The 13,117-nt window shown below is 51.6% G+C and overlaps 1 protein-coding gene across 1 annotated transcript; it reads left to right on the forward strand.

Moving 5' to 3' along the window:
• Window positions 1–1,397: 1,397 nt before the first annotated feature.
• On the forward strand, window positions 1,398–2,149 carry EI90DRAFT_3022658 (uncharacterized protein; the record flags this gene model as incomplete). Its single annotated transcript, XM_039057798.1, has 2 exons — window positions 1,398–1,419; window positions 1,473–2,149. 2 exons carry the CDS (start codon window positions 1,398–1,400, stop codon window positions 2,147–2,149), a joined length of 699 nt encoding a protein of 232 aa, XP_038908327.1.
• Between the last annotated feature and the right edge of the window lie 10,968 nt (window positions 2,150–13,117).

Consider the following 13,117-nt stretch of genomic DNA (forward strand, 5'->3'; position numbering starts at 1 on the left):
AGTAGCATGTTGGGGCCCTAATTTGCAGATACATGGGAAGTCTAGGCAGAGGGCCCATAAATGGCAGGAACCAGGTGGAGCTGACATAACAGGGTCAAGGGTTAGTCAACTGAATATTACTGGCAACTTGGGTTACAGGTTTAACAGACAACAACCCAAAAGGAGAATGGAGAGGGGGGTCCAAAGGCAGACTTGCAGGGCAGGCAACTAAATGGCCCAATGGAGTCAGGGGTGCACTTGTGGACATTGGAGCTGTCTGGAGGCCTTTGGGGTTCTGTACTTAGGGAGGTGTAAGTAATATATGGAAATGGGGGGGTGGTGACTCTGAGGTTGGTATGAGTGGAGCAGAGGTAATCAGGGATGGCTGGAGGTGACAGAAGGTGGTGGAAGAGGATGGATATGACACCTGTGAAGACATATGTATAAAGGCTTTTGGTTGGGTCCCCATGGGTCTCTGAGTCCTGCAATTTCAACTGATATTTTCACTTGCTATAGTATTGTCAGGGCACCTCACCTGAACATACAACCCTGAAACCCCTCCCCCAGTCTCTCCCCATTTTTCCCTATTTTTCCATGTGTATTTACAACCAGGAGCCCACATACAGACCCATGTGACACCCTTTCCAAGCTGTGGGAATGTGCCTGGCTTCTGCCTGCAGTCACACTATAAACTGGCACAGTCCACTTCCTTTTATAGTAGCTTATCAGGGATAGGGAAACTCACCCTTCTTCTCAACTAACTCCCCACTTAGCCCCCTCAGTGAGTTTGAGGAACTACAGGCAGGATCTAGTGCCCCACTGCCCAGAACACTGCACACACCCAACTCTGAGGTCAGGCTGCCCCTGAATGAGGGCTGAGTCCTGACAAGTATGTTGTTGTTCATGCACTGTCATGGACTTCTGTGGACCTCCATAAACATCCATGAACATTCATGGTACCCATGGAATTTCACAGAAATTGGAAGAAAATGTTGTACATGGGCTTTCATGGGCTTCCATGGGTGTCCATGGGTGTTCATGGCCCCCCATGAAAGCCCATGAAAACCCATGAAAACCCATGGGAGATATTACACTTTTCAGATGTTACTCAATCCAGGTGGGAATGCCTCCAACGGCTCCACCCGAAGTGAAAAAACTGTTTGTACTCCAACTGCATGCCTTAAATTGCCTCAAAAACGCATCCGGACTTGGTCACCATTGTGAAGGTGTGTTACAATGTTTGTTCATTGCCCTGGCCCTCTATCCTCATCTACATCTCAGAGGACATGGTGGAAGTTCATGAAAATGAATATGGCTGAACTTATATCGACAATCGCAACTCCCCTTACTTGTGAATAGTGCACCTGATGTTCATGGAGAGCTGAGGGGTGGGTCCAAAGGAGAACAAGAAAATCAAGATGTGTCTCTCTCTTGAAAACAGTAAGCAGGTCGGTGCCAGCGTCCATTCTGTGTTTAACTGCTCCCTTGGCCAGTGGAACCCACGCCAGAGGCCACTGGCTTGATGGAAGAGGGTGGTATGCCTTCTGTGTTCTTGCACCTGGACCGGGACCCTGACTCCCATTTTCATCGTGCACTCCCAGCCCTTCTGTCCAGAAAGAGGTTTAAGTATCACATCGACCTGAAAGCATTCGATGACCAAGGATTAGATGTTCCGTGCGAGGCAATGGAGTTGTTCTTCAGAGAAGGGGTGGCTGTAATTGGCACCGCTTCCTTGCATTTGTATGTACACAATCCCTCGACATCATTCATGGGTGACAAATGGGCTCTGTGGATGGACAGCATGCGTGCATGTAATACACTGAGAGGTGAAATTCACTTGTTCCAACTACATTGGACGGCTCTGCAGATGGCTGGCCAGACTAATCTGCTTCGTGAAGAACTGATTAACCTTCCTTCAGGTTCCAAAAAACGACCTGCAGAAGAAGAGAGTCCGGAGCTGCTCCCCAAACGTCATCCATTCTTCACCAGCCACATGGCCAAAAAAGAGGCAGCCTTGGATGGCACCCTGAAGGACAATGTGACTTTGAACGGAGTGAAAGGAAAGGCAGTGGTTGAAGTGTTGTACATGGGTGGGGTGGGGTGGAGGATACGCATGGGGATGGAGGGGAAATGTGCATCAATTTTCCTCATTACGTTGCTCTGGGGTTGACCAAGGGGTTAGGGAAAGCGTCCCAACCAGCCTCGCTGCAAACAATGGCAATCAAGGTTGGGTGGTGTTTTGATGCCATGGCTTTGCTTGGTAGGTTTCACTGCAGGTTTTGCTTCACAAGATGGTGCTGGCCATTTCAATGCTCACTCTGTAAAGCAATCAATGTTATGATTCATGGAAAGAAAGAAATTGTGTGGTCACAATGGGCTGGTGAAAAGCAATTGAAATATTGAGTTCAGAAGATGTATTACCACTGTGCCTTCCGAGAAACTGCTTTCACAGCGTGGAAATCACCACTATCTGAGTATAAGGAGGTGCAGTATTACGTGAATGCACACTGGGTTAGCACGATTGGGCAAATTGCTTGTCCCATGAGCTGGGAAAAAAAGGTGACTCAGGAGAGATGGTAAGTGGTGCATTACATCAGTGCACACTAGGTTAGCATGCAAGTGACACCCTGGCACCCAATAGGAACACGCCGGTTGGGAAGTGATAACCTGTCTGTCAATGTGACTAAGGCAGAACTGGGGTACTTAACTAGCTCATGAACTGGCTCAGCAGCACAAGCGGAATCCCCCTCAGAAGAATGTGGACTGTATATGATGAACGTCAATTGTGCAGCATCACACACTGCCACATATGTTTGGTATGCTGAAGGAGAGAACGAAGGAAGGTCAGTTGGGAGGTTCAAACGAGACCACCACCAAGCTGTTCCCTGGTTCTTTAGTTAGGATGGGGAAGTGTACTAGTAATATTTGTTGTATTTATAGTACCAATCCGAGTGTTTTGGCTAATTCTATTTTTATGGGTTAGTCTAAAGGTTTCTGGGAATTGACTTACAGATAAACTGAGCCCTGCAGAGCTGTTCTTTTATTGAAATTTCTTAATTTGTCTAGGTGTAATTCTGTGTAGCGTTGTTTAATTTGGAATTTAACTTGAATTAAATCTTCTACTTGGTGAAGTTTCAAAGATTCTACTCAGTTAATGGATTTGGATTGTGTCTGGAGTGTCCCTTGAATTTGTTTTATTTTTGTCTTATTTTATTGCTTGTTTTAACAGTAGCAAAATAACTGTTTTGTGTTTACACTTTGAAATCTGGAGTGTTAACCAGCTCTCCTGTTGAAATATCTGCTTAATGTTTCTCTCCTTAATTGCTGCCTTTTACTACAGTGGCAATCTTAACTGTATATCACTTTTTCGTGCTGGAGTGACAACCAGAAATGCTTGAGAAAAATAATACTCTATTTTCTTACTTCTCTGAGGGGGGCAAAAAGTCCCAGAAAGGGTCTCCCTTTTATACTCCTTGGGTCGCCTTCCTTTTTCACGCTCTACCTTGTATTTACAGGATTTATTTACAGTGTATTTTTCTCAAACTGAATAAAAAATGAAATTTTCACGCTATAGTTCTACTGCACTCTGCTGTGCTGAACTGCGGCTCTACTGCGGTCAGACTGCGCCTAGAATCCTTATTGTCCTTCCTCACCTAAACTATTTTAATGGTTAATTAGAACTTGACTGTGCTGCATTTGTTGCAGTTTCCTATTTCAAATTCCTCATATTTACCATGAAATTTGCTATGACTCGGTGATTCTGAATTCAAACTTCGCATTACTATGTGTACGGTTGCACTGAGACCTTCAGCTGATTTATTCCATTTTTTTCCAGCGACATTTAGTTAAAATGAGACTTGAAATGGTAAATGAGTGAATTATTCAGGTTTAGAACCAAAAGAAAAGGTTGCTAGTAGTCAAGAATTACTCAAACGAATGTATTATAGCTCTCCACTTCATTAGAATATTGTTCCCCAAAATTCCTGCCATGGTCCATCGTAGTTTAGTGGTTTTCGTGGATTTCGTTCATCTCCCCTGATTCCCCTTTGTATTATCACATCCTAATCCTCCATATGTATTGTTCGTTGTTATAGTAGGTCGTCCTTGAAGATATCATATTTTTATCTATTTTATTTAGGGCTCTGGACCTCTTGAAGCTGTCTTCCCACGCGTTTTTCAGGTTTCTAACTTCATGTCCTTGTATCTCATTCATTTCTGGATGGTTTTTCACGTTCTTGGTATCATAAATTTTTATTTATTCCCACCTTTCCAATGGTACTAAAGTTGTGTTCTATTTCCTGGTATTTGCCGAGTTAGCAAAAGTTCGCACGCACATTCAGTAATCACATGCATCGTTCCCATAGTCATTTGTATGCGGGTGCCGTTTCTGTTTAATTGTTTGGGGTTTATGGTATGCGCAGGTGTTTGTATCCTTCATATGGGCTTCCATGATTTATTTCAGATTTTTCCCTCATGATCTAAGGTTGTTTTGCACTTTCCATGCTTTGTTTTGACCGGGCTCTTCCTTATTTGGATGGAAATTGGTCTTCGCGATCTGCTGAAGTGCGGATCTCGGTTCCGACGGCCAGTTCCCTGCGCATTGCCACCCTCACGTGTCATTAAACATGATGCAGATTTCTATATTCCCATCATTGGTATAACTTCACAACGACTGGACCGTTTGGGCTGAAAATTGGCGTAACTATAGTTCCCTATTTTTCATAATTTCCGTGTAAATTTCGTTGTATGTTTTAATTATGGATCCTACGTAAACATCATCTTTTCCCTAAGCCTGGACTTTTGATGTCGCTATTCCCATTATTGGATATCTCATTAATGCGTGATCCTTTTATTATGAAAATTTGGGTGGATTAAGATTAGATCCCTTCCTTTCTAATGGGCTATCAAGCTCGTCTCGGTCGTTACTGGTTGTTCTTCGTGCTTGCTTTTTAAACGTTGTCCTTGTTTTCCGGGAGTTTTAGTCATATCTCCGTCGTTTATGGGTAGTTTTCCCTGTAATTACTTTCATTGGGTCCGTTTGGGAGACATCTACATTTCCTATTATAAACACGACTTTAAATTTTGCATTAGTTCCTGAGGAATCCTTGTTCCGTGGTACTTCCATCCTCGGCTACATGTGCGGACATAGGAAAGTAGTTTCCGTGGAGGTTCTCTGGCTGTTTTTATAGTCAAATCTTGGTCGATTGTCCTAATTCTTGGTTTAATATTTGCTATAAATTCCCCCGAGAATTCTGTCTCGTTGATGCTAAGCTTGAAGTATTTTTGTGTCAGGGACTGCATGTCAGTTCATGACAAAGAGGGTGTTCCCGAGAATCCTAGTCATTGTTAACGCTGAGGTGCCACCCTCAGCAGAGATAGGAGTTATATACATGGGTACCACTACCTAGAGCGTGGCTACAACGAGATAGAAGATAACCGATAGAATGACGACATGAAAAGATAGCTATTCATTCAGATAATCATAAGTGAGGTGTGGGAAAGGTGTCATATCCATACAATCCCGACCTACGCTCCGGGCTCCCGGAACTCCGAACTCCGACTTCCGGAGTCCTACTTCCCTTCCGTCACTTTCTCCTTGCCGACTCCCAAGAGGTTATCCCACCTCCGGCTCGGACACCACCTTCGGTCCGACTCCGGAACATTCCGGGTCCGACCCCAACCTCGACACCTTCCAGACGAGTACGCAAAACCTATGCTCCCGACTCCGGACCTCCGCTCCGGTATCCCGTTCACGTCTCGTCTCCGGAACCTCCGGTCTTAGCTCCGACCTCGGACTTTGACCCCACCTCCGCTTATACCCATTGTATTGGTTAGCTCATTCCATTTAATTACCTTTGCCAATATTCCGGAGTTTAACCTCCGAGTTCGGACTTTCCGGACTTACTCCGGACCTTTGTCAGGGACGCGTCCGGGGTCGAGAGGGCCCGGGGGTAATGCCCGGCACTGAGGCCGTCGCGGGGTGTGGAGCGGGCGTGCGTACTGGCGGGCCCGATCTGGGACAGTGGTCCCTGGCCACTCAGACTGAAGTGGAGAATGTGTTATTATTATTAAAGAGGAAAACTATACTACTTACCTGAAGTGGAGAATGTGAGAAGAAGGTTACTTCTTCGGTTCCCACTTCAGGTACATTTATGTACATGCGGCTTGAGTCACATGACAGGTGCCACGTCATCCTCGGAGGCAGCCGCAGGCATCCGGGTGTCCCCGTGGGGGATCCCGAGAGCGTCCGCTACATGCGCGCGTGCTGGGCACAGCGGGAGGCCATCTGGGGTGTGTGGGCCGGACGGGTCAATAGTACATCGATACAAGGGAAGGTGGTCCGTGTAGATAGAAAGAAATAAACAGGAAGAGGAACATGAGAAGAATGAAATAAAGAAAGGGGAAAGAAAAGGGAAAAGAGGGGGAGGAGAGGGAGGAAGGAGGGGGGAGGGGGATAGACAGCGGGGAGCGGGTGTGGTGTGGCCGGGTGGGCCCGGGTGGGCCCGGGTCAGGCGGGTGTGCCCTGACATCACCCCCTCCTTAAGCCGCTTCGCCTCGAAGCGGCCAGGGGGTTCGTTCTCTCCCTTCCTGGGGCATGGGGGTGTGTTTGGTGGAACTCCTCGATCCGGTCAGGGGCATGGATTAGTTGGTCTCGGGGGAGCCATTCATTCTCTGAGTTCGGCCAACCCGCGAACTTTACTAAATACCAGAGCTTCCGGCGTAACCACTTAGAGTCCAGTATTTTTTCCACTTCATATTCCTCCTCTCCATCTACGAGTTCTGGGCCCGGGCGGGGGTCAGGGGGTCGTTCTGCGATCTCGTCCGGGTGGTAGGGTCTTACGTTCGTCACAGATACGACTGGGTGAATTCCCTTTTGCCGTGCGGTGAGTTGGAGCTTGACGGCAGCCGGGGAGACGACCTTGACAACTTTGAAGGGGCCTAACCACTTATGGTCTAGCTTCTTGGTCGGGCGGTCAGTCGTATAGTTTTGGGCGCTGAGCCAGACTCGGTCACCCTCCTGGTACTTGGGGGCTGTCTCTCGACCTCGGTCGTAGTAGCGGGCCATCTCGTCCGCTGCGTGTTCCAGGGCCGCCTTCGCCTCTTCCTGCATCTTCATCATCCTGGACGAGAAGGCGTCGGCGGCTTCTACCTCGGACGTACATGTGGGCTCCGTCCCCATCCTGGGATGCTGCCCGGTGTCAAGCTCGAAGGGGGTTCGATGGGTGGACGAGTGGACGCGGTTGTTGTAGGCAAATTCTGCCAGTGGGAGCCAGTCCGCCCAGTCGTCCTGGCGGTGGTTGACGAACACCCGAAGGTAGGCCTCGATTTCCTGGTTAACCCGCTCTGTCTGTCCGTCAGTCTGGGGGTGGTAGGGTGTTGAGGGGGTTAGCTTGACCCCCAGGAGATCTGCAAGTTCTTTTGAGAAGCGCGAGACGAAGGCGCTCCCTCTGTCGCTAAGAATCTCTTCCGGGAGCCCGTGGTGCTTCCAGACGTGCTCTAGGAAGAGCCGGGCGATACCAGCCGAGTCCACGGATGTCACGGTGGGGATCGCGTGGATGCGTTTGGACAGACGGTCCAATACAACTAGGATGGCGTTATAACCTTTCGACTCTGGGAGCTCTCCCACCATGTCTACCGAGATCACCTGCCAACGGTGGGTGGGAACTTTATTTGGGGTGAGCTTCCCAACCTTCCGTGCGGGGAAGGGTTTGACGCGGTTACAGGTGTCGCATCCACGTACGTATCGCCCGACATATTCTGCCATCCGAGGCCACCAGTAGTCGCGGGAGACGAGCTCTAGGGTTTTCCATCACCCTGGATGTCCCGTCGCCCACGCGTCGTGGTGTAGCCGTACCAGATCGTGGCGGAGTTGTGGGTCTTTTGGAACGTACACCCTGCCCCGGTAGAGGACCAACTCTCCCTGTCTCTCCCACTCGTCCGACCTCAACGTTCCTTCTCCCAGTTCCCTCATGGCTTTTACCACCTGTTCGTCATGATCTCTCGCTCCTCGTACCCTCTCTAGGATGTCCGCCTCCTCACCCTCCATTGAGACTGCTTCCGTCGCACGGGCCTCGAACCAGGCCGGTTGGAGGAGGGTCAGCCCCTCATTGTCGTCCCTTCCCTTCGGGTGGTCAGCGCGGCGGGAGAGTGCGTCTGGTTTCCCCATGAGCTTCCCTGGGCGGTGGACGAGGGTGAAATGGAAGCGGGAGAGGAAAAGGGACCATCTGGCCTGGCGTCGATTTAACCTCTGGGCCGTCCGGAAGTAGCCCAGGTTACGGTGGTCGGTGTAGATCTCGACTTTCTCCTCAGCACCCTCCACGAAGTGTCGCCATTCCTCGAGGGCTCGGACGATTGCAAGCATCTCTTTATCGTACACTTCGTAGTTGCGCTCTACATCCGTGAAACTTTTGGACATGAACGCTACCGGGTGGAACTCTCCATCCGGTTGGAGCTGGGAGAGGACCGCACCGGTTGCAAAGTTGGATGCGTCGCACTCGAGCCTGAAGCGGCCGTGGTCGGTAGGGAAAGAGAGGACAGGGGCTGTGGTGACGGCTTCCTTGAGGGCACGGAAGGCATCGTCTTCATCCGGGCCCCAGTTCCAGGTTTGGGTCTTCCGGGTCAGCCTGTGAAGGGGGCGGGCCTTCTCAGAGAAGTCTCTGATGAACCGGCGATAGAAGTTTACGAATCCTAGGAAGGATTGTACTTCTTTCACCTTGGTTGGGGGGGGCCAGTCGAGGACACCCTGGATCTTCACCGGGTCCATCGCGACGTTACCCTCTGAGATAACGAGGCCCAGGTACTCGATCCGGGTTCGCTCAAACTTACACTTCTCTGGCTTGAGGAAGAGCCTCCTTCTCCTCAGCGTCTCTAGGACTTCTCGGACGACCCTTCGGTGTTCCTCCAGGGTGGCCGTGAAGATCAGGATGTCGTCCATGTAACAGATGACAACCTCCCGGTCGATGAAATCCCTCAGGATGTCGTTCATCATGGTCTGGAAGGTTGCCGGGGAGTTACACAGGCCGAAAAACATCACCATGGGCTCGAACAGCCCCCGGTTGGTCGCGAATGCCGCCTTCCACTCGTCTCCGTCCTTGATCCGGACGTTGTTAAACCCCCAGCGTAGGTCCAAGGCTGAGAAGTATTTGGCGTTGCGGAGGCGGGCGAGGACGTCTGAGATGAGGGGGAGCGGGTACGAGTTCTTCACCGTAATCTCATTCAGCTTCCTGTAGTCCTGGACCAGGCGTAGGGACCTGTCCTTCTTCTTGACGAAGAAGACTGGTGCTCCCATGGGGGATTTGGACGGCCGTATGCGCCCGTTCTGTAGGTTCTCACGTAGGAACTCGTCTAGTTCTTTCTGTTCCGGACGCGAGAGTGGGAAGGTCTTCCCCCTGGGCAGTTTGGCGTCCGGTACCAGGTCTATAGCGTGGTCCCAGGGCTTCCGGGGGGGCAATTGGTCAAAGGCTTCTTTGGAGAACACATCCCGGAAGTCCTGGTAGTGCTCTGGTACTAGCGTCTCAAACGACGCGGGCTCAGCCTCCGGGTCGCGGGCCTCTTGGGCCATCCGCTGCGAGGGGGTCGTGGTGGCTCTCAGGTCATGGCCCCAGCTTGGGGGAATGATGGCAGCGTAGATCCCATCCCCAGGCTCCAGTACCGGGTCCTGATCATTTTGTATTCGCGGTTGTCTGCAGGAGGACGGGCAGCGGGACATGACGACTCTCTGTCGTACCCAGTCCACTTCTGGGTTGTGGTGCAGCAACCACGAGTGTCCTATGATGAGGGACTGGCGCCCGAGATTTGCAACCGCGAAGCGTGCCCGCTCTGTGTGTCGCCCGAAGGTCAGGAGGGCTTCTAGCTCTTCTGTTATAGCTCCATTTTCGTTCGGGGTTCCATCGACATTACGGACGGGAATGGGTTGGGGAAGGGGGGTTGTCTCTAGGTTGTGCTTTCGGACGAACTCGGGGCTTACGAAGTTCCCGGTGGCTCCTGAGTCCAGGAGGGCTGACACAGATACCGACGCGAGGGAGGTTAGGGCGGTCAGTTTCACTGTGAGGTTAAGAGATCTGGGGGACTGCTTGGAAAGGACGTAAATGGCGGGGGGGAGACTGCTACCTCGGGCGTTGCTGCCCTTGGGGTCTTCTCGTTCTCACGGGTGGAGGATGCGTTTCTCCTCTTTTTCTTCGCGATGACTCGGTGAAACTTTGGCATTGGCGTTGGCTTACGTGCGCTGCGGTATTTACACGAGCTATCTTCTACGGGCGGCCGGGACGCATCCCTTACCGGTCGCCTGCCTGAAAATCCCTCTGAGGTTCTTCCTCTGGTTCCCCCTCCACCGTCTCTGTCCCTTCAGTCAACTGCCTCTTCAGCCCTTCCATCAACGTCCTCAGGTCTTCCGGGTGGAGACGTCGTACTCGGCTGACCCTGGGGTGTGGGCATTCTCGCGCGAGATGACCCGGGGTGTTACAGTTGTAGCACCGTCTCTGGTCAGTCCTCGACCTGTCGAGATCCATCGGCTGGGGGCCCGTCCCTGGTGTAGGACGGGCTGCTGGGGTGGGGGGCAGAGGTGCAGGAGCAGGTCGTGGGGGGTTCTGCGCGGGTCGGGTCTGGGATGGGGTCACGGTCAGCGGAGGTCGGGCTGGCGGGAATGGGGGTCTAGGTGGGGGTGCGCGTGGTTGGGTGGCTTGGAAACGTCGCCACTGGTTGTCCAGAAGCGTGGCTTCGCGCTTCCACTCAGTCCAAGTGGTGGGCATGGGGCGGAGGCGGTATATACTCTCCCTGAGCCGCGAGTTAATCGCTTGCTCAAACCGGTCGACCAGCCCGACATCGCCTAGCCTCGAGGCGGGTCCCAATATCTCGAACTCCTGGATGACCTTATCCACGGAGTCAGTCCCTTGGCGGATGACTGCCAACTTCTGCCGAGCTGTGGCCTCCCGGTTCGGGTCTTGAAACATGGCATCGAGTTCCGTGTTGAACTCGTCCATGGTTATGGTGGGGGAGGTGGCTGTCAACAGGGTGATCGTCCGTTGTGTCGCCCACGCCCCTGCGGGTCCTCCCTTCATGTAGGAGAGGACGAAGAGGATCTGGGATAGTTCGGTAGGGAACTCGGCTGCGCGGACATGGAAGTAGATCCCGCACTCGGCTTTGAAGCGATCGAGGTCTTCACTGGCTCCTGAGAAGGGAGTGGGGGCAGCGACCTTCGGTGGTTTGGGTCTGGGCGCGAGTGTGGGTACGGGCGCAGGTGCAGGGGCGGGTGCGGGTGCAGGTGCAGGTGGGGGGTGGTTGCGGGTTTGGCTCTCCACAATGGCTTGGAGCTCCTGGAAGCGGGCCAGCAGGTCGTCATACTGTTCTTCTGACACCATGGCTGGGGAGATGGGTGAGGCGGGGGAAATAAGGTTAAAACCTTCTTCTGCTGTCAGGGACGCGTCCGGGGTCGAGAGGGCCCGGGGGTAATGCCCGGCACTGAGGCCGTCGCGGGGTGTGGAGCGGGCGTGCGTACTGGCGGGCCCGATCCGGGACAGTGGTCCCTGGCCACTCAGACTGAAGTGGAGAATGTGAGAAGAAGGTTACTTCTTCGGTTCCCACTTCAGGTACATTTATGTACATGCGGCTTGAGTCACATGACAGGTGCCACGTCATCCTCGGAGGCAGCCGCAGGCATCCAGGTGTCCCCGTGGGGGATCCCGAGAGCGTCCGCTACATGCGCGCGTGCTGGGCACAGCGGGAGGCCGTCCGGGGTGTGTGGGCCGGACGGGTCAATAGTACATCGATACAAGGGAAGGTGGTCCGTGTAGATAGAAAGAAATAAACAGGAAGAGGAACATGAGAAGAATGAAATAAAGAAAGGGGAAAGAAAAGGGAAAAGAGGGGGGAGGAGAGGGAGGAAGGAGGGGGGAGGGGGATAGACAGCGGGGAGCGGGTGTGGTGTGGCCAGGTGGGCCCGGGTGGGCCCGGGTCAGGCGGGTGTGCCCTGACAACCTTGCAACTATTGCATTGTCCATTTCAATTCCGCTATTCTCCCTCATTCCTATTTGGGCTGCTGCTTCCTTTCCATTCAGTCAGCTAGCCATTCCCGACTCCCATCCTCCTTCCTTCCTTCTTGGGCCTTGGCCCTTCATTCCTCCTTTGGGAAACACCATTGAGTCAAACACTTGACCCTCGGTGTTGTTCCTCTTTCCATCTCCCTTTGTCTCCTTTTGTCCTACCCTCGCTCCTTTTGATTCCGGACCCCTCCTTATATACAATGTACATAGTAACTTGTAACCTCAGTCCGAAATCGACATGAATTCCCCCAAGAGACTTTCCCTCTGCTAGATCCGAAATTAGGGACCCCTAGGACAACCAGCAATGGCACAGCGCTCTGCCTGAGTCGCTGAGGCCAAGGTCCTTCCATGCTAAATCTCCGATTCCATTCCGGAGTCGTCCGAATCCGCACGTTCTAACAAAAGGGGTGACATGTGGATGGAAGATAGAAGCGGGATGCTAAGCAAGAGCTAAGCAAAATTACCTGCGTTCTTTGGATCACTCCAGATCGTCTTACGGCAACTCCCTTCCGGCATAGGGAGTCAGGGTGGCCAGTTAGGCCGTGCCCTGACATTTTGCTAATTTTCTTTCTTCCATTTTATCGTATGCAGTTGTAATAATTCGTAAAATCTCGTCAAAATTCATTAAAATTCAGGTTTTTCTATTTTCTCATATCTACTTGTCATATGGGGTTTTGTGATTTATCTGGCATATTTCCATAATGGGTTTCCATAGTGTGACTGTTATTTCTCCTACAACACCCCAACCTGTGTTGCATTTGTTGTCTCATGTAACCCCGATGGCAAAGGTCAAGAGTAATTTGATTGGTGTGTGCTCGATCACAGAAGAGTGCCAAGTGTTCTTTTGGAACAGTGATGGAAATACATCCATTGAGTGTGTTACATGTTAATGTTGTTCCTGGTGGATCGGTCTAACTCCCATGGCCTTCAATTGATGAAGACCACAATGGATCATACCCAATATGCGCGAGATTCATTTTTGCCTGGGTGCGATGGAGGTGATCGAGAATTAACTGGAATATGAACTGCCGCACCCTGCAGTGTAAATTATGCAGTTATTATATCAGAATACGGGGTGCGTGGACAATAGCAACATTGAG

Source organism: Cantharellus anzutake (assembly GCF_015039405.1).
Source record: "Cantharellus anzutake strain C23 chromosome Unknown EI90scaffold_167, whole genome shotgun sequence".
In the NCBI taxonomy this organism is placed as follows: Eukaryota; Fungi; Basidiomycota; class Agaricomycetes; order Cantharellales; family Hydnaceae; genus Cantharellus; species Cantharellus anzutake.